The 20,220-nt window shown below is 59.3% G+C and overlaps 1 protein-coding gene across 1 annotated transcript in view; it reads right to left on the bottom strand.

The window, feature by feature from the left end:
• PARVB (parvin beta) overlaps positions 1-20,220 on the bottom strand; it is a 92,136-nt gene that overhangs the window by 10,019 nt on the left and 61,897 nt on the right. The window contains exons 5-10 of the mRNA XM_039236641.1: positions 17,947-18,087; positions 16,310-16,425; positions 13,815-13,873; positions 11,359-11,378; positions 5,543-5,604; positions 3,205-3,273 (exon numbers count right to left, since the gene is read on the bottom strand). Coding sequence (XP_039092572.1) covers positions 3,205-3,273; positions 5,543-5,604; positions 11,359-11,378; positions 13,815-13,873; positions 16,310-16,425; positions 17,947-18,087 — 467 coding nt within the window. The remainder of the gene's footprint in view (positions 1-3,204; positions 3,274-5,542; positions 5,605-11,358; positions 11,379-13,814; positions 13,874-16,309; positions 16,426-17,946; positions 18,088-20,220) is intronic.

Raw genomic sequence — 20,220 nt, 5'->3', positions numbered from 1 at the left:
AGAGGTCTGAGGCTGTGTCGTCCAACACAAAGGCCACCGCACCTACCGCAATTAGACATTTCTTTGTTTGGATGTTGCTGACTTAGTCTTTTTTTATTGCGGTAAGGTATACATAACGTGAGAGCCTCTATTTTAACCACTTTTCAGTGTACAGGTCATTGGCATTAAGTCCGTGCGTGCAGCCATCACCACGGTCCGTTCCAGAACTCGTGTCATCTTGTAAAACCAGAATTCCTAAATTTTAATTTTTTTAAGTTCGTTTATTTATTTTGAGAGAGACAGAGACAGCACGCGTTGGGGAGGGGCAGGAAGGCGGGGAGAGACAGAGAATCCCAAGCAGGCTCTGTGCTGCCAGCGCAGAGCCCAACGCAGGGCTCGATCCCACGAGACGGTGAGATCGTGACCTAAGCCGAAGTTGGACGCTCAACCGACCGAGCCACCCAGGCGCCCCAGGCATATTAACCCCTTTAAGTGTACAGTCAGTCTTGTTAAGTACATTCATGCTATGATGTAACTCTTAGTTTAAAAAAAAAAATGTTTAAATTTAATTGTGTTAAAAATACAAAATTCGGTATCTCAGTCACAGCGGCCACGTTTCAGGTGCTCAACGGCTGCACGTGGCCCGGGGCTCTGTGTCTGACGTGTACTAACCTCCATCACTGAAGGAGGCTCTATCGGCCACCGTGGTCTGCTGGTCTAGAAGACCACCTGGCAGGATAGCCCGAGGGGCTGGGCACCCAGGAACGAGCAGCTCACAATGGGTAACAAGCTGGGGGGGGGGGGCTTTTTAATTACAAACAACAGCTCCCGGGGCACCTGGGGGGCTCAGTTGGCTAAGCGTCCGACTTCGGCTCAGGTCATGATCTCACTCACGGTTTGTGAGTTCAAGCCCCACATCGGGCTCTCTGCTGTCAGCACAGAGCCCACTTTAGATTCTCTCTCTCTCTCTCTCTCTCTCTGCTCCTCCCCTGCTTGCTCTCTGTCTCAAAAATAAATGAAACATTTAAAAAAAATAGCTGGATTCCACTGCAACAAAAGAAAAAAATTCCCTGCATTTCTATGGCCAATGATCTTTTCTGGTGGGCCAGTGCTTAAAAATACTTTTAAAACACTAATTTAAGGGGCGCCTGGGTGGCTCAGTCGGTTAAGCATCGGACTTCGGCTCAGGTCATGATCTCACGCTTTGTGAGTTCGAGCCCCGTGTCGGGCTCTGTGCTGACAGCTCAGAGCCTGGAGCCTGTTTCAGATTCTGTCTCCCTCTCTCTCCGCCCCTCCTCCGCTCATGCTCTGTCTCTCTCAAAAATAAACATTAAAAAAAAGATACTACGTTATGTGTGGTGATTAAAAAAAAGGGGGGGGGATATTCTGAGTAAATACAGATCAACCCAAACTGAAGTACAGACTCCCGGTCTGGGACGTCTGGCGGCTGAGAGCGGTGTGTGGGCCATCAAGGAAGTGCCAGGCGGGACTGGCTGGCGGGGCCCCCGAAGTTCAGGTGGGTGAACCTCCCTGGGCCCTCAGAGCGTCACTGCCTTTGCTCCAATGACCCCATTTCCAGGAGTGCGTCCTGGCGAAGCTGACGAAGGCACACAGCTGTGTGCAGAGAGTCCCCGTGCGGCTCCGCGCAGCCTCAGGACGGGACAGGAGGCAGCGTCCAGAGGTGACGCGTGCGGACAGACAGACGGGGCAGCAGGGAAAGGATTAGGCAGAATCACACACACAGGCTCAGATAAAAAGATGCCGACAAAAACGAGGTAACAAAAACCACATCCCAAGAGAGCCGCACAGGGGATCTGCTATTGTTTAAAAAAACCACATTTATGCACCCGAGCCATCTAGAAGGATACGCATCAGCCACCAAGTGTGGTGAGTTAGGCCTGGAGAGGATGAAGGGGCACACGGGGAGGGACAAAGGAAGACTGCTGTTAGGACTCTTCTGGAATGCTGATATACCGGACAGCAAACGGTCAGAGGTGAATGCACGATGTTCAGAAACCGCAACAACAATAAACATCTTTGCAAACAATGTGCAAATAGACACACTCATTAGAAGCGGACCGTTGGCCTTTCCGATACAGCCCGTGCTGTCCAGGATGAGCCTGCCGTGCGGAGGAAAGGTCCGGAACGAAAGCCTCAGCACAGCTATCTCTGGATGTCGGGATTAGGAATGATTCTTGTTTTGCTTATCTGCATTTTCAGACATTCTACGATGAACCTGAATTACTTTTTTAATTAGAAAAGCAAATGAGAAAAGGTAAAGAAAGAGACAGGAACGGAGGCAATCACCCAGGGGTTTAAGAGGATCAGCTGTGGGCTGGAGGAATCCGTACCAAGAGCTCTAAAGACTCCAAATTCGAGCACCCAGCTAATCCCGGGAAAATTATATTTTGTCTTTAATGCCTGCTGAGTCCTTGAAACATTTTCACCATGTGATTAGCTCAGAGCGGGTGGGTGGTGTACTTTGTATACTTCCGGCAGAAGCAATATTTTGTGCACGATCGCTGGACACGTCTTCGGTGAGCACTTGCCTGATAAGGATGGTGACGGAGAACAGAAGTGGGGATGGGGAGATGGAACGTTCTAGACTGAAAAGCCTGCACGTGCAAATGCCCTTCGGTGGGGGTGGTGACTCAGAGGGCGTCATGGGGTCAGTCGTGTGCCCCTGAATGACGTGGTGGGAGTCTAACAAGCAGAACCCGTGAACGTGACCTTATTTGGAAATAGTCGCTACTAAAGTAGCTGAGTTAAAGATGAGGTCACCTGTGGACCCTAACCCCACACACCCCAGGTCCTTACTAAAAGGGAAATCTGGACACAGACGCACACACGGAGGGGGGGTGCCACGTGACGATGAAAGCAGAGATCTGGGGGGAGGCATCTGTAACCCGACAGAGGCCAAGAATCAGCAGCAGCCCCCGCAGCAGGGGGAGGCCGGGCAGAGACCCCCCTCACAGCCTCCGGAGGAGGCAGCCCTCCCAGCCTCCAGGACTGTGAGGACGTAAACGTCTGCGCTGGAAAGCACTTGGTCCGGGGCTCTTTGCTCCAGCAGCCCCAGGAAATCAGGACAGAGGCCCCCGAGAGAAGGCCCAAGAAGGCTTCCCTGCATCGTCTGGTCCGACGAACAAGATGGCACCGGCCTTGCTCACGAGGCCCCGCCCGGGATCAGAAAACAGGGATGGATGCTTCAACCCAAACCCCGCTCACCTGGGTCTCCAGTTCCGTCACCTCCAAATTCAGCTTGTTCAAGTGCTTGTTCACAAACGTGATGAGAGACTGTCAAGGCAGAGAGGGGGAGAGAGAGAGAGAGAGAGAGAGAGAGAAAGAGAGAGGAGCGAGTGAGCGAGAGGGTTCCCTCCCATCCAACCAGACATATGTGAAGCTGGCTGCTGGCTTTGTGAGATGCTTCCAGAGTCTGTTTGCTAATAAAGGGCTCATGTTGAAAGTGATACGTTCTTCCAGTGACCCTCGGTTTTAAGGGACTAAAGCCTAAATCTATCCCAGCTGGAGAAGAAAACACACATCTCTATCCACCAACCACTCCCTCAACACGCCTGGTGTTAATGATCCTGGAGAAGCAGCATCAACGCCTGAAGGACGGAACTGTCAGGGGAAGATGATTACTTTCTAAATGCATCCTAGACGTAACCCTGAACGACAAAAGGCCGAGAGGGGTCATGCGCTTCCGTTTCAGGAAACTTCAGTGAGCCTGACCTCAGGGAAGCAGGGCCACCGGCTGCTCTCCAGCAAAAGTTTCAAACTTGTCACCCATCGCTTTGCTCAGCCGGCAAGCCCAACGTCGATGGGGACTCAACACCAGCCCACCCCACCCTCACCCTGGGCACGATGCCGTTTCCTTATTCGTGCTACCCAAAATGACGTGGCAGCCACTCTGCTTGGTGCTGGGGACACGAAGACAGTAAGACGGGGCCCCACCGGGAAAGCCCGTGGCAGAATTCCCCACATACCTGGTGGAGGCGACAGAAATGGAGAGCTAGAGCACAGCGTGCGAAAGATGTGAAGGTATGTCAGGCACAGGGGCGGGGGACCCCTGGAGGATGCTGGAGGAGGGAGTGTTGGGCTGGGGCGGGGGCGGGGCAAATGGGAGATGGGAGTGGGGGATGGGCAGAGCAGGCACCCAGGCCGGGAACACTCTGGGGCCTTCAGGCTGCCGCCGATGGGACAGGACGAGATGGAAGAGAATGGGGGGGGGGGGACCCTGCAGGGGTGGGAGGGTCTGCCTGCTTTCATTCGGGGCACAGGCAGCCACAACACAACTCTCGGTGTGGGGGTGGGGAAGGGCCGGGCTGGAGGCAGGAAGCTGTCAGGCAGATAAAAGGATTTTGTCTTGTTCATCACTGCGCCCAAAATAAGTCTTTTCAAGGAACGAATTAATATCCCATCTACTGAAAAGCCGAACCTTATGCCACCTTGTACTTAAGACTATCTGGTATACTTCATGCTAGCCCTTTGCTGGACGTGATTATATTTTACTCTCACAGAGCCCCGGAGAGGGGAGTCCTGCCTTGGCCCTGACAGATGGGGAAACCGAGGCAGGGTGTATCTGCCTCAGGTCTCACAGTTGATAGATGGGGGAGAGTTGAATCTTCCTATGCATCTTCTGTCAGGGGTCCTGGGGGCCAGATGTGGCGGGGGTGGGGGTGCGGGGCATGGCTGAGGCCCCAAGGTATGCCACTCACGACCCAAGGATGCTGAGAAGGCTCGGCCCCAGAAGGACCATTGGGATGGTGCTGCCAGCCTTTTGCAAAGTGCTTCCGAGAACTAATAATCTCATTGTCCCGGGCTGCACCAGCATGTTCCAAAAGGGGACTCCCTAGGAACTTAATTTATTTAACAAAACAAATAAACAGATCTCACACGTTTGGAAAATGCTTCCTACCAAGTCTCCTCTTGGAGAATTCCAATGCAGGTCAGCATATTAAAGGCCCTGAGAAGTCCTGCATTAAGAAGCCATTTCTGGGAAATTGTCCCAGACAAAGAGGCCTCCTGGCAGATCCCCCCCAGAAGCTCATCACTCCCCAGCCCCTGACGCCACAGTCTGGGTTCACATGGTCTGTTCCATCGGGAGCCTCACGAGCAGGCTGTCCTCTGCGCTCCCGCGTGGAGGGGAGAAGGGCCAAGGGCATGCACAGAGCGGCTCAGCCGGCAACCTGTTTACCGAGCTGGATGTGAACACAGCTTCATGGTAATGAGGCCCCACAAGAGCCAGCGGGTTGACACGCTTAAAAACACTTTCACGTTGAGAAGGAGCCCTGAGTCGGAATGAAACGGGGCACCGGCGCCGGCTGGGTAATTCACTCGGCAGAAGGGGGCGGGTGGGCAGGAAGACACCCAGGGAGTGGAGATGTGGAGTTAAAAGGTGCTAATTTTATGCGCTGTAGTTACGTTTTTGACTATAATTACACTTCAATCCATGTGGCAAACATTTCAGCGATTTCAAACGTGCTCCCACCTCTTCCCAGCACGGAGCCCATGCGGTAGCGCAGCCTGGAGGCAGAGGAGAGCAGCCCAGCCCCGAGCTCACCTTCTTGACCACGCTGAGCTTGTCCGGGGCGTGATCGAACAGGGTGTCGAAGGCGTCCCGCTCTGCGTGGACAGGCGAAGAGGCACAGGGTGGGGCGCTGCCCTAGTCTCCGCCGCTTCCGGGGACCGGACAGCTTCTGGACCCCCCTCCCCAGGGATGTCCCGCCCGCCCGCCCGCCGCCTCCCACCCGCCCGGAATCCGCTTCGTTCCCAGCCACAGGGCAGGCACAGAGGAGCAAAGTCAAGGAAAGATGCTTCTGAGGTTCCCTCTAAGTCAGTTCCTATCTCGCGGCGTGAAACTCACGGGTGGCACTTGAATACCCGCCCCCGTCACATCCTCAGACTCGCGGCGTCCTTGCCTGGCCCCCTGCCCCCTCCCCCACTCGCTGTGCCTACCAGCAAATCTCGCCGGATTCCCGATCAGCACGGCTGGCTGGCCTCGCCCCTGCCCCACTGGCCTCACACGCCGGCAGCCTCCTCCTCACCTGGCCTCCCTCCTCTACTCCTGGCCCTTCGATCCCTTCTCCTGGCAGGCACAGCGAGCCCTTTAGAGTGTAGCCTGGATCACTGCATGCTCCTCCCCATCCCTGCCCTGCCCAAAACTCTCCAACAGCTTCTCGTCACTCTTAGAATAAAGCTCATTCCCTCTCCCGTGGCCCATGGGATCCAGCAGGCACAGTCACCGCCCCTCCCCCAACACATGCACCCTCCCTGGCTCCCAGGCTGCTCCTCCATCATATGGAGGGCCACAGGGCCTTTGCACCTGCTGTCCACCTACCATACTTCCTTCAGGCCGCTCTCAGAGCCTCCTCCCGAGAGCCTTCCACAACTGTCCACATCTAGAAGAGGGCCCCACGCCTGCTATCTGTCCTCTGACCCTCGCGGGCTTCCCGGAGCAATGGATCCCTACTTGAAAGTGCATCTTATGTGTACATCTCTGCTGGATATTATCTGCTGGACTCTCAACTCCTTGCTGGCTGAAACACCGTTCTTGCCTGTTCCCTGCACTGCCTCAGAGCAAATGAACAAACCAGACCTGCTCCAGAATCCCTCTCCAGCAATTCTTTCGGGGGGTGTCCCCCTCTGCGGGGACACCGGCAGGGGCTGAGGTGGCCTGTTCCACCACGTCCCACCCATACACTGTCTTCCAGGGGAGCCCTAACCCGCGCTGCTACTCAAGGGCCCAGCCGTGGCCTCCAAATCATCACAGGATCCAGCCAACGTGAGGCCACTGGCGGCCAGGTCACGTGGGTCTCAACGGGTAAGCGGGAGCAGGGTGGGGCGGGGGGGGGGGCCTGGGGTCCAGGCAGGAAGGCCGAGCCTCTGAGTGGGTGCAGGCCTGCGGGGAGTCCCTGGCGGGGTGGAGGGGGAAGGGAGGAGAGCACCTGGAAGGCCCTGGGGCCCCGACTTCTGTCCTCCAGGAGCCAGCTGTTCCCCGAAGGTGCCGGGGGCAGCACAGGCTCAGAGGACCCCAGCCAGCAGGAGGCCCTGTCTTCCCAGCACAGGCTTGGGGGCGAGCCCCAGCATCTGGGGAGCCCAGCCGGATCGGGGGGTGGGTAGGAAGTCCCCACTGGCTAGAGGTGGCCGGGAGCCCAGAACCTGAGGGGACCCAGGGCCAGCTTCAGGAGTGCCCGGCCCGACCCGCGGAGGGGGCGAGAGGTACACCAGAAGGCTGGCACCCGAGCCCGCCCAAGAGTCAGTCTCCTGGGGGGAGCGTCCCCGTCCTCGCCCCCCCATCTGGCCCCAGAAGGAAGGTGCTCAGCGTCCAAGGCCTAGGGTGTCGGGAGAGGGAAGGAGGGGGCCCAGGAGGGAGACATAGAAGAGCTGTGTGCGTGCACGTGAGCATGTGTGTTGTGTATACAAGCACCCGTGAGGGGGGCTGTGCACGTATGTGCGTCTACATGTGTGTGGTATCTGTGTGTGATGTGTATGCATGCATGAGAGTGTGTCCGTGTGTGGTGTGTGTGCATGTGTGCACGAGAGTGTGTGTGTCCATGTGTGTGGTGTGTGTGCACGGGGACATGTGTGGTGTGTGCACATCTGCACCGGGCCACGTGTGTGCACGTGTGTGTGGTGTGTGGTGTGTGTGCACGGAGGCGTGTGTGTGTGTGTGGTGTGTGCACGTCTGCACCAGGGCGTGTGCGTGTGGCATGTACACACACACGGCGGGCAGCGTGTCCCCAGGGGCGAGGGCCATCCAGCGTTATTTGCCCAAAGCTGCCAGCAGCCAGAAGGCGGCCATGCAGGGGCCCCTCCCCTGGCTCATCTCTGAAGGCAGCTGTACATTATTTTTACAATCACCTCAGTCGGATCGCGCTCAGCACCACAGTCTAAGGAGGGAAAAAAGCTAAATCTTTACAAAGCAAAACAAACTTTAAATGCAGCTTGAGAAAAACCCTGGGAGCAGAGCAGAGCCTGACGTCAGCCGCGTATATTTAGCTGGGCCACCGCTGGGCTCGCAGAGCGAAGGCGTGCAGGGGCGCCGCGGGAGGGTGTGGGGGCCTGCCGCCCCTCCCTGCACTGGGGGGCAGGGGCGACACCACCCAGCACCCGGGCCAGCCTCCGCTGCACCCCCTGAGAGAAGCCGGGCCTCGGGAGTGAAAACAGATCCCGGTTCAAGTCCCGGGCGCGCGACTTCAAGGTCCCCGGACGTCAGGCACGCTGCTTCCTTCCCTGCCCGCTTCCTCCTCCGTCCAGAGGCAGTGAAAACAGTCCCTGCCTCACTTCATGGTTGGTGTAGGGATGAAACATGGTGGAAAGAGGGACGAGCCCGCCACCTCAGTGCCTCAGCTGCCCCGTGACCCACCCCCACCTCAGGTCCCTCTGCAGACTCTGGGGACAGTCACCCAGGTGAAGCCCCGGGAGGGGCACGGGCTGGGTGGAGGCAGATGGGGAAACTGAGGCAGTAGAAAGAGAACACGAACCCACGACAAGCCAGCGAGGACACAGAGAGAGGCCAAGTCAGCCAGGACATGCCCGTGTCTGCCCAAGTTCAACCCTCATGGAGGCTGACGTTCGTCCGAATAAACATTGTCTTGTTTGTTTAACATTTTGAAAATACAAATGGGCACTGCTGGCTTGTGTGAAGGCAGGGGGAGCTGTGGCGAACAGCCTGCATTCCCACCTGGCGTCAACAAGCCGCCCACGAAAGTGGGGGTGTGGGCCCCCCAGTTTGCCCCCCCACCCCCGCACACAGGCTGAGGGGCCCGATAGCACTTGATGCTCTTGCCTCCCTCTGTCGTGTTGTCCGCCTGGTCCCTGGAGGCACCGAGCGCCTGGGGTCCAGGGACAAAGGGCCGGGGGCCCGAGGGAGGCTTCACACAGGAGGCTTGACGTTGAGCCAGGGTTTGCAGGGAGCAGAGGAGGGGGAAGGGCATTCCACATGGAGGGAACAGAAAGCGCAAAGAGAAGCACAAGAAAGCCAGGGCAGGGCGCAGACAGTGTGGCCTGGGAAGGGGGCTTAGAGGGACTGGGTCCCGCAGGGCGAGGAGCCCCAGACGGTGGTGACCAGGAGGGGCACAGGTGTGGGGGGGCAAGCTCTGCTGGCAGGAAGCGGGTATGTGAGGACGAGATGGGGGTGGAAGAGAGCTGCTCCCCTGTCCGGGAGCCCGGGGCGGGGGAGGGGCCGCCACCGAGGAGAGGCAGCCAGCGAGCCAGTTGCCATGGAGACCAGGCGGCAGCTCCCAGCTCCTCTGGGGAGAAGGGCCTCCCAGCCCACCTCAGCCAGGACAGTGATGACTCACGGAAGGGGGGGTCAGGGGGGGGCAGGGCGACCCCTCCCTCCCGAGCTCAGAGAGCCCAGCTGAAAACCAGGCTCTGAACAGCCCCCCCTCCCCCCTGCAAAACCCACTGGGCAGACGTTAGCCAAGGTCTGCCTGGTATTCTGGAAGCTCCCGGCAGATCTGCGGCCCAGGGCTGGAGGCTGCGGGGGCTGCAGGCGGACGAAGACATGCTTACAGTCCAAGACGCCTTGTGTGGAAGCACAGAAGGAGGGCGCCCAGGGCCCCCATGCCGGCACCCCAAGTCAGCCAGCTCCCGTGAGCACCAGCAAGGGGAGCAAAGAGACAGGCTGGGGGGGCAGGGCCTCCTGGGTAGTGAGCCATGGGGGAATTCAGAGGGAGAGCATTCCAAGAAGGGGGCACTGCAAGAGCCAGAGGGAGGGCGTCACAGGCAGCAGACATGCAGGGGGAGTGAGGAGGCCAGAGAGGAGGCGAGGGGCGTGCGAAGGGCTGCTCTGAGAGGGTCTGGGGGCCACTTCAAAGGCCGTGGCTTTAGCTTAAGCCAAGGTGGGAGGTAAGAAGGAAAGTGAGGGGTTGGGGGGGCCTTAGGAAGTATGGCTCCAGCTCGAGGGGGAGCCAGGGACCAGGACCCGGGGGCAAGGAAGGAGCTCAGACCTCAGTGGGCTGTCGGGTCCCTGAGGGTCCCATGGGGGAAAAGCTGGCCGAGGCTCAGCTGCGGGTCTGGGTACCCAGGGGACCCGCGGATGGGGAGCTGGGGGCGGAGCTCACAGCCTGTCACCGCCAACAGCCCGCTTGCGCTCCCGAAGCAGGCGAGCCCATAAAGCGGTAACAAAGGCACCGGCTTCTCGCGGTTCCACAGCCCCTGTGTCCCCAGCACAGCAGCTAAGTCCACTCTTCCGCCGCGACACCTGACTCTTTCCCAAGGCATCACCGTCCTGAGCCCCGAGCCCGACGCGCCGTCCATAGGACCACGGGGGCTTCTCAGCCGAGCTCCCATCCCCTCTGCCCCCAGCTGAGCAGACTCCCCCCAGGCCCCCCAAACCTGCAACTGGGCCCCTGCCAAACAGGGACGTGACAAAAAGCAGAAGATCCAAGACACTTAAGGGTGCTCTGAGGGCCCCGCCCTCATCACCTACGTGCCTCTGCGGCTCCACGGGGGTCCAAGCTCCTCGGCACAGGAATGACAGGGAGGTGACACAGGAAGTCACACACTGTGCCCCCCCATGGCCCCCCGCCCAGGCGCCCACGCTGGCCCTGTGGGCTGAGCACCTCCCCGCCACCCTGTACCCTCAGCACTGGGACATGGGAGGGCTTCCTTTCCTCTCCCTTTCTTTTTTTTTTGTTTTCAGTGTTTTTACTTATTTTTGAGAGAGACAGAGTGAGAAGGGGAGGGGCAGAGAGAGAGGGAGGCACAGAATCCGAAGCAGCTCCAGGCTCCGAGCTGTCAGCACAGAGCCCGACGCGGGGCTCGAACTCACAGACCAAAAGATCATGCGTGACCTGAGCCAAAGTCGGGCGCTCAACCGACTGAGCCCCCCATGCACCCCTTTATCTTTTCTTCTAACAGCTGTGCTCACTGGAGAACGTGGGATTTGGGGGTGGAGAGCTTCGGTTTTGAAATCTCCCCCAAGGCAAGGAGCTTCACTCAGTCGGCCTCTGTCTGTGGCTGAGAGCTGGGGGCTTCCTACCCCCGAGGGCCGAATGCTGCCCCAAACTGTCCTTATACCTGCCACCTCTTGCCGAGATGAAGACAGGGCCATGCTTCCGGGGGGTAGGGGACAGCTCTCCGGGAACGGCCACTGAAAAGCGTCACTGGAGTCCCCCCCCCCCCCCCCCCCACAGAGAGCACCTGCTACATCCCAGATACCTCCCCGGCCCCGTGTCACACGCGGCCCACCACACTCTTCTTATCCCGCCGACCTGCGGCATCTGGGAGAAGCACAGGCCCCTGGGGAACGACACACGCTTCCCTGAAGACCCAGCACCGACAACAGCAGGCCCCTGCCTCCTGCGGGAGCTTCCCGCCACAGCCCGGAAGTGCCGCCACCCGGGGCTCCCCACCCCCACGGTTACTTACCAAAGCGACCCATCATCATCCTGCAAATGAGAACAGACAGACAGCCGTCAGAAGGGTCGCTCAGAATGCAGAGGAGGACGCGATGGAAGCTGGGGCCCCGCGTTGCCCCATTGAGGGGCTTTTCATAAAAAGGTAAATCCCGCTCTGATGGAGGCTCTGCCCTCTAATTACACAGGACAGGTGCTCCTGTGGACTTCTGTCTGCACCAGGTCGCCAGCAAATGGCCCCGTGTCTGTACCACCCTTCCAATGCCATTTGCCGCTGGTGGGGAGTTAAATCACGGCAGCGGTTAATAGAGAGAACAGTTGGGCAGAAAACGGGGCTCCCGGAGCTGCTGAACGGTAAGCTTTATTTTTTATTTTTAAAAAGAAATGTTTTTTAAATTTATTTATTTTTGAGAGACAGAGTGAGACAGAGTGTGAGCAGGGGAGGGGTAGAGAGAGGGAGACACAGAATCCTAAGCACGCTCCCGGCTCTGAGCTAGCTGTCAGCATGGAGCCTGACATGGGGCTTGAACCCACGAACTGTGAGACATGACCTGAGCCGAAGTCGGACACTGAACCGACTGAGCCACCCAGGCGCCCCTGAACGATAAGCTTTAAAGCGCAAGGGTGAAGGAGGCAAGTCCCTGGGCAAGGACCGCAGAGGCACCAGCCCACAGGCCCTCCCCCTGCGTGACCTTCCTGAGAGGCACGGAGGTCTTTGCTTCCTCCCACAGCCCCTCCACGCAAGCCCTTTGGCTCTGTCTTATTCAACCAACATTCTCTCGCGCAGTTACTAGGTGCAAGCCAAGGAAATAAAGAAATAAACCTCCCATACCAATAAGTGCCTCGGCCCTGCAGTCATAAGCCCCCATTTCACCACGGTCCCTGTGCACCCAACATGACACATATTGGAGATGCCATGGGAACCAAAAGGAAGCCAGACACTCTTGCTTGGCAACCACGGAGAGCTTCCTGGAGGAGGTGAGCTCAGTGTGGCCTCTAATAAAAGAAATGGGAAGGAGGGCAGGAAGCCCAGCCCATAAGGATGAGGGACAGGTGGAAAGACAGAGGGCTGCCACCGGCCAGGACCAACCACCAACCACCAGACGAGCTGAGGACCTGCCCAGTCAGATCCAGTCTGTCGGCAAAAATGGTGCCTGTCGTTGTAAGCCACTTGGTTTGCAGGTGGCTTGTTACACAGCTGTGGATAACTGAGGCCCACCCCACTCCTCACTCCCCTCCAGCTGCCCTCCTCTGGCTCCCAACAGGCCGGGCTGGCTGGCACAGGCCCACCATAGCTGCCAGGCAGAGCACCACGTCTCTTGTCCCAGGCCTCCCTCCCCACCTCCCCCTTCCCCGGCCTCCACGGGCTTGGAACAGACACGGCGCACGGCAGCGTCTCCCCGATTTACCCGGCAGCTCCCGCACCGGGAGTGGTTTCCTGTGTCAGCCTCGAGCTTCCAGAGACCGGACATGAGTCCATGTCGCGGTAATTAATCACTCCGCGAACAGAGCGGGTGGGGCCGCCCAGAAGATCAATCTCTAATGTTCTGTTTCATCTGAAACAGGTTTGGTCGTGGGGCACAATGGCAGGCGAATTTTAAAGATCCTCAACGGGGGGCCGTGGGGGCTCCGAGAAGCCACACGCAAAATTTGACATTTGATTTCCTATTTTCAATAGATTTGAAGCCTTTCAGACTTCTAAAAAACTGCCCTCTGGCTTTCTCTAAGAGACGAGAGACAGCCCTGCACTGTCTCAAAGGGAAGTTCTAATTCAGATGCGTGGCTCCCTTTCGGACGGAGCCTGTGCAGGCGCGAGGGGTCCCTGACCATCCTGAACCCCTCCTGCCTCCCTCCCCCTCTCCCTACAGTCTCTAAGCTCACCTTCTACAATACGGAACAAAAGTCCAAAGGCTTGGGAGAATAACTCCGCTCTCACATAGAAACCTTTGCTTTAAATTCCCCTTATTCTTTTCTTCCTTGTAAAGAGATTTTGAAAGTGATCCGTTACATCTTTACTTATTTATACTCTGTGTCCTTCCAGAAACCACTTGAGTACATTCTAATTCCTGCACCACGTCTGGGAGAATTCCTCATTTAAATACCAAACCAGGGGCGCCCGGGGGGGGGGGGGGGGGGGGGGGGGCCGAGGGGGTGCTCGGTCGGTGGGTGAAGCGTCAGACCTCGGCTCAGGTCATGAGCTCACGGTTTGTGCGTTCGGGCCCCGCATCAGGCTCTGTGCTGACAGCTTGGAGCCTGGAGCTGCTTCGGATTCTGTGTCTCCCTCGCTCCCTCTTGCCCTTCCTTACAAGAAAAAAAAATCTCAGAAGAAAGCGCACACAGGACGTAGAGCTAGGGCACGGCCTGTGTGAAAATCTCCTCCTAAGGCTGGGGCGGGGCAGGGGGGTGGGTGGCACACAGAAATCGGTGCCCGGGCACGTGCGGGGCCCCGGCTCCCGCAGGTCCACTCACTCGGTTGTCGTGGTCAGCTCTTCCGTGACGTGGCTGGAGTGCAGCAGACCTTCCCGCTTCTGCGAACCCCGAAACCAACAGGTAAATAAATACACACATAGGTGGGCGGGCGGGGGGATGCAGGGGGAGGCTGCGGCGGGCAGGGTAAGTGAGCTGCATGTGACTGGCCCTGGGGTCGGGGGTCCACCTCACAACAGCACCCAAGCCACGCCCACGGCGGGTGGACTGCAGGTAGCCACAGCGGGTGACCCCCTCCCCTCCACACCCCTCCCCCCAGGCTCTGCACCTTGCCCCGAGAGCTGGCAGTTACGGGGATCTCAGGAGAAACCCAAGCTCCCGAAGGGACCCCGTGCCGTGCTGCTGGGAGAGGTAAGTAAGGGCACGAGGAACACGACACAGGGAGGTGCACTTGATCGAGGAGGGTGCCCCCATCCCCCAGAAATCTACGGACTAGGCAGATCCTAAGCCCAGCAAGACTGTAGTCCTTACGAGAGAAGACAGACAGACACACACACACACATGCACACACACGCAGAGAGAGGAGGCCGCATGACACCGGCAGAGCCTGGAGGGACACATCTACAAGGCCAGGAGGGCCGAGGGCTGCCGGAAGCCACCAGAAGCTGGAAGAGGGAAGAAGGATCCGCCCCGCGAGGCTTTAGAGGGAGTGCGGCCCTGCCTGCCAAGCCCGTGGTTAGGGTGCTGGCCTCCGTCACCAGTGCTCGCCGCAAGGCTCTGGCTGGGCCCGCTGTTCCGAAGCCTTGTGACCCCTCCGTCACCCCGGGGAGCTCGGCCTTGACCCTGCCGGGAATTCCCTGCGGGAGTGCTCCTTCCTGGCATCAGGCCAGGGTCTGTCGTTTTAAACAGCCGGGTATTTTGTTACACCTGCCCTGGGACATTGCAGTGTGTGTGTGACAGACTTCTCCGGAAGGCTCGCAGGTGTGCAGAGGCAGCAATGGGGGGGGGGGGTGGGGAACGGGGGGCAGCCTGTAAGTCACGGGACCGCAGGGTGGAGCTCGGGCAGCCAGCTACCCCAACCACCCCAAGCCGCTACTTGGACCCCTTGACAAATGGGGAACTCACTTCCTGCCGGCCAAGCCACCATGGGCACCTCTCAAGAGCTGAGTTCCCCACCCCTTCCCGAGCTTGGCCTCCAGGGAACTCTCGAGCAACCAGCACGGGCGGCCACCCACGGGGCTCAGGGCCTCACCCTAGCTGGCTCCCAGGAGAGCCCGGAGACACATCCCGCACCCACGCATCCAACGTATATGAGTCACTTACTAGATGCGAGGCTCAGGGATAAGTGCTGGACATGAGAAACTGAGTATTTCAAAGGTTTAGAACATCAGCTCAGTTTTACGGGGAACTCACTACAACTCAGAGAAATCAAGGGGTCTCCCAAGGCCATGGTGCTGCGTAGTACATGAGACCCTTGCCCTCATCCCTTCCCTCCATGGAGCCACCCCCCCCCAAATTCCTCGCATCCCAGCTCCCGGGACCTCCTCTTCAGACTGTTCATACCCCTCTGGACGTGGCCCAGAGAATCCTTCTGTAACCCTGGTCAGGGAGGACATGCCAGCAAGGCCTTGCCCGGGTCAGTAAAACCTTCTGAAAACCCAGAAGATTTTCTGGGACCACAGTGAGGGCCTGAAAGGAAATAGCTTGATTACGGAGCTGCGCGGCACTCGCGGGGCCCCCGGGTCTGACGGTCGCGCCCCCGTGTCCTCGGGAAGCCTTTCCTGGCCGGCTGTGTGAGACAGCCCCCCCACTGCTAAGCCGCGCCTGATGCCAGGAAGGGGAGGTTCTGCCCACCAGGTCAAGGCCGAGGTCCCTGGGTGCCAGCGGGGTCAGACGGCTTTGGAAAACTGGGGCCTTAACCTCATCATGAGTCTGGCAGAAGCAGCGGAGGACTCGGAAGCCGGGCATTTTCCGAGTTTAGCATCCCCAGCAGCCAGTGCACACAGTAGGGGCTTTACACACATTTCACTGGACAAAACCAGGGCAGGGTCTGTCCCCTGGAATGCAGGGGACGCAGCAGGAAAGGTGCCTCCTCCGCCAGGAGGGCCCTGGCTCCCACTTACACTTCTCCAAGGGAGGAGAATGGACCCTAAGAGAGATCGTGGGGAGGGGGGGGTAATGGAGAGCAGATGCAGAGCGGCCCTAACTGCGGTATCTGTTTCGTACGGCTGGACTCAGCCCTCTCCGGTGAGTAATAAGCTCATTCAGGAGAACTGAATCCCAACTACTTGGCTTTGGAGAAAGATGAATGTCCTTGTAAAGAATCTGGAAAATTGAATGCCCCCGTGCCTTTGAATCCGCCACCCTCTCCAAATCGGTGCCATCGTTCCAGCTGCAGCCATTTGTCGCCAAGCCAGGGGGAGACACACATCGGGGCAAGCGGGGAAGACAGAAGGTGGCCTCTTAGGGGAAAAGGAAACGGCAGAAGGACGCCAAGGGAGGAAGGGAGGAAGCCCCCCGCCCGGTCCCCTACTCACCCGCACCACCACCACCTGCACGGACACGTGCTCAGGGAGGCGGATCGGGGCCCGGAAGTGCATGGCCAAGGACACGAGGAGGTGAAGGATGGCCACCAGGTTCTTCCCGTGAATCGCTGGTGGGGGGAGGGAAGAAAGGAGCTGTTTTAGATCAGGTTATGCAAGAACCCTGAGCCCAGGTCCAAAAGGCAATAAAGACGTTGCTTCCAAATGAGACCACAGAGAAAACCATGGGGGAAAAAAAAAAAAAAGCGCGCGCCATGGAAAAATGATGAACACCCTGTGTGAACTCAGCTCTAGTTTCTCTTTTCTCTCCTGTTGGCTTAAGGTAACGTGTATGATCACTTTCAAAGGCGTGGTGTTTTTCCTTTTGAGAGAGTGAGTGAGCACAAGCAGAGGAGGGGCAGAGAGAAAGAGAGAGAGAAAGAGAGGGGAAGGGGCAGGCAGAGAGAGCATCCCCAGCAGGCTCAGTGCTCAGCGCAGAGCCTGACACGGGCTCGACCCCACAACCCTGGCATCATGTCCTGAACTGACATCAAGAGTTGGACGCTTATCGGATGGAGCCATCCAGACACCCCCAAAGCGTGTTATTTTTAAAAGGGGTCCACTGGGTAGTGGGATAGGGAGACAGAATGGGCAATAAGCACAAGAGAAGGGAAAGCATAAAGGTTTGCTCCAGCCTCAGGCCCAGCTGTGGTCACACGGAGTCCTGAGCAGGGCCTCACGGCTTCTAAATCACTCGATTCCCCACCCACGGCCCCGACGGCCCAGGAGGGAGGCTGGGGTCTGTGACAGGTCTTGATGCCCAGAACCCAGGTGCCAATCTCTTCCCTGCGGTGTAGGGCTTGTTTCTCCAAAGCACAGGGGCCTGTGGCTGCTGGGAAGGGCTTCCAAGTCAGGCCCTGACTACCCGCGCTGAGCATGGGGGATGGCAGCTCTTTTTTTTTTTTTTAACATTTTTTAAAAGCTTATTTATTTTTCACAGAGAGATACAGAGAGACAAAGACAGCACAAGCAGGGGAGGGGTAGAGAGAGGGAGACACAGAATCTGAAGCAGGCTCCAGGCTCTGGGCTGTCAGCACTGAGCCCCACGCAGGGCTTGAACCCACGAGCCGTGAGATCATGGCCTGAGCTGAAGTCAGATGCTCAGCCCCCAGGCGCCCACGGCTTCTCGTGCCTCATTTAGCCCTTTGCCTTAAGGACTTGCCCTCCAGGCTGGAAACACCGTGATGTCACATATTCCTAATGCCAGCGCGCTCTGCAATATCCCCAGAGGCTGGCACAGCGGGTCACGGGTAAAACAGCCCATTTGGTGTTGGCGCCACGGGTACCCAGGGTTGGGTCCCTTCCCAGGTTGGCGCCACTGGGTCCCGGGGTTCCCCTCCTTCCTCTGCAGGCCGCCCCTGATGCCCCGGACCAGCAACGGCTCCTCTCTGCTCTGAAGCACGGCGGAGGGGGGGAGGGGAGGGGGTTAAAAAGACAAGAGGGGCGTGACTTCATCTGTTGCCTAGGAGCTGGCTCTCAAGCGAGCGTGGGGACGCTGCCCTGTCCCAGCTGCCTCCCACGGAGCAGTCTAGAAAACGCAGGCCCAGGCGCCACAGTGAACGGCCCGGCACCGCGCCCCCGGGACTACTCACAGCCGACGGCCCACCGGAGCGGCCAGCCGTGGGGCCGCAGCAGGCCTTGCACGGCGTCCAGCACCGTCTGCAGCTTCTGCTTCTGCCCTACCTCGGACTGCGTCACCTCTGCCACGTTCAGCTTGCAGCCCGCCAGCTTCTCTGCAACGACAGGGACGGGGCAGGAAGCGGGGCGTCAGGGCCGCCTGGTCGGGCCGCGTGGGGGGGTCGGGGGGGCTCCTGTCCCATGGAGCAGACCCTCCCCGAGCAGCCGGGAGCCGTCAGGACGTGGAGCCCCCCAACTCCCAGCTTCCTAGTCCTTCCTTGGAAAAGGACTCCAAGACGGAAAGGGGGTATGGGGTTCAGGGGTACAACGCTGGAACGTTCCGTGCACATAAAACGGAAGAGGTGACCTGAGGCGCACCGGGGGGCAGGAGGTGACGCGCAGGGTCGGAGCGGAGGCCTCAGGCGGGAAGAGGGCTCCGGGGAAGAACACAGAGGGCCTCAGACGTTGCTTCTGCCCCCTGCACGCGCGGTGCCCTCCTCGTCCCTGACACCCGGACCCCACGGTGAGGACCACAAGACGCTCCCAGACACTGCCACTGCCTTGTCACCGAGGGGGAGCAGCGAGCAACCGATCGGCCGCGCCCGCTGGGGACCCGGGGACTGACCCCGAGCCAGGCCTCGGCCCTGGGGCCCCTCCGCGTCCCGTCCCGCCTGCTAAGCCTGGGTGTCTCCTGATGGGCCCCCTCCGTGAAGCAACAACTGCGGCAGCACCGCAGAGGGGGACGGCGGGGGCGGGGCACCGACGGGAGGGGCAGCAGAAACGTGGTGGAGACCATGGCGGGGCTCCCACTTTGCACGTGGTCCCCACAAAGTCCTGTGTGCGGCATTTTCTCTGGAGGCCCCACTACGTCGACGTCCCCTCCCCGGGGCCTCTCCCCGCTCAGTTAGAACAAAAGCAGGCAGTTTTGATGTTTCCTCCAGGGTAATGTTATACAGCGATGCCTGGGGGCTCGGAAGGGCCCTGCTTTCCCCCTCCCTCCCCCTCCCCCCTCCCTTCCTCCTCCCTCCCTCCCCCCTCCCTCTCTTCCTCCCTTCTTCCCTGCCCGCCTGCCTCCCCCCCTCCCCACCAGCTCACAACATGAGCACCTTCCGTGCACCAGGCACCGTGCTGGGGCTTCAGGTGCAGCACAGAGCAGAGGCTCTCCAGCAGGAGGCGCGACCCCTCAGCACCCTCAGGCTGGCTGCGGTGAGCGCTAAAAGCAAAACAAAGCTTTGCTGCAGGGGATGAAAATGGTTCCCGTCTCTATATTTTGAGGTCCCTCTGCCTCTAGTAGGCCCCAGCTGACTAGCGCGCAGCTCTGTCCCTACCAACACCCCGAAACTACACAGCAGGGCCCCACAGGTGTTACAGGGCGGAGCAGGGGGTCCTGGGGAGGGAAGGGGGGTTACGGGGCCCTGTGGTCCTAGAGCCTCAGCCACCGGGAGAAGGGGAGCCCACCACGCCTTGGCTGTCAGCTCCCTCAGCTCTGCCAGCCGACCCTGCAGACTGGCCTTGGCAGTGGCCGTGGGCCCCAGGTGGAGGCGAAGAAATGGAGGGGAGGGACCTGTGTTAGGCTGTTAGGGCAGATTGGGACTCAGACGGGGACTCAAGCAAGGCAGATGTGCATGTGGCGCCCCTGGCAGGCGGGGGGCTGGTCCCCGAGGGAGGCCTCTCTCCTTGGCCTGCGGACGGCCGTTATCGCTTGCCCCCGCGTGGGTTCTCCCACGTGTGTCTCTGTCCTGATCCCCTTAAAAGGACCCCAGTCATATGGGCTTAGGGTCTTCCCCTAATGACCTCATTTTAACTTGATGACCTCTAGGTCAGGTCTCTAGGAAGACCCGGTCTCCAAATACAGTCCCATTCTGAGGCCCTGGGGGTTAGGACGTCAGCTTATGAATTCAGGGGTGGGGAGGGACACAGTTCAGCCCACGACAGGACCGGAGGGGGGGGCTGGCTGCGCCTGGTGCTGCCTGAGCTGGTCCCGGAGGGCTCTGCCGTGTGGGGGGGATGACACATCTGGCTGCCGGCTGCCGGGCTGCGGGGGCGGCTGTGTGGTGGCCAGCACCTGCCTTCGGGGCACGGACAGGGACAGAGGAAGGGGGCAGACTCTCAGGTGCAGCGGACAAACGTGGGTGACGCTGAATGAGGGGCTGTGGACGCCCCGTGTGCCGGAAGGGGCTGCCTTCTGCCAGAAGGGGGTGCCCTGAGTTAGAAGCAGGATAAGAACGAGCCCGGGGCCCTGGGACCCC

Source organism: Hyaena hyaena, unplaced genomic scaffold, assembly GCF_003009895.1.
Source record: "Hyaena hyaena isolate Hyena2069 unplaced genomic scaffold, ASM300989v1 scaffold_4, whole genome shotgun sequence".
Classification (NCBI taxonomy): Eukaryota; Metazoa; Chordata; class Mammalia; order Carnivora; family Hyaenidae; genus Hyaena; species Hyaena hyaena.
The sequence above is the reverse complement of the archived record's forward strand: the minus strand, read 5'-3'. Positions and strand labels throughout refer to the sequence as shown.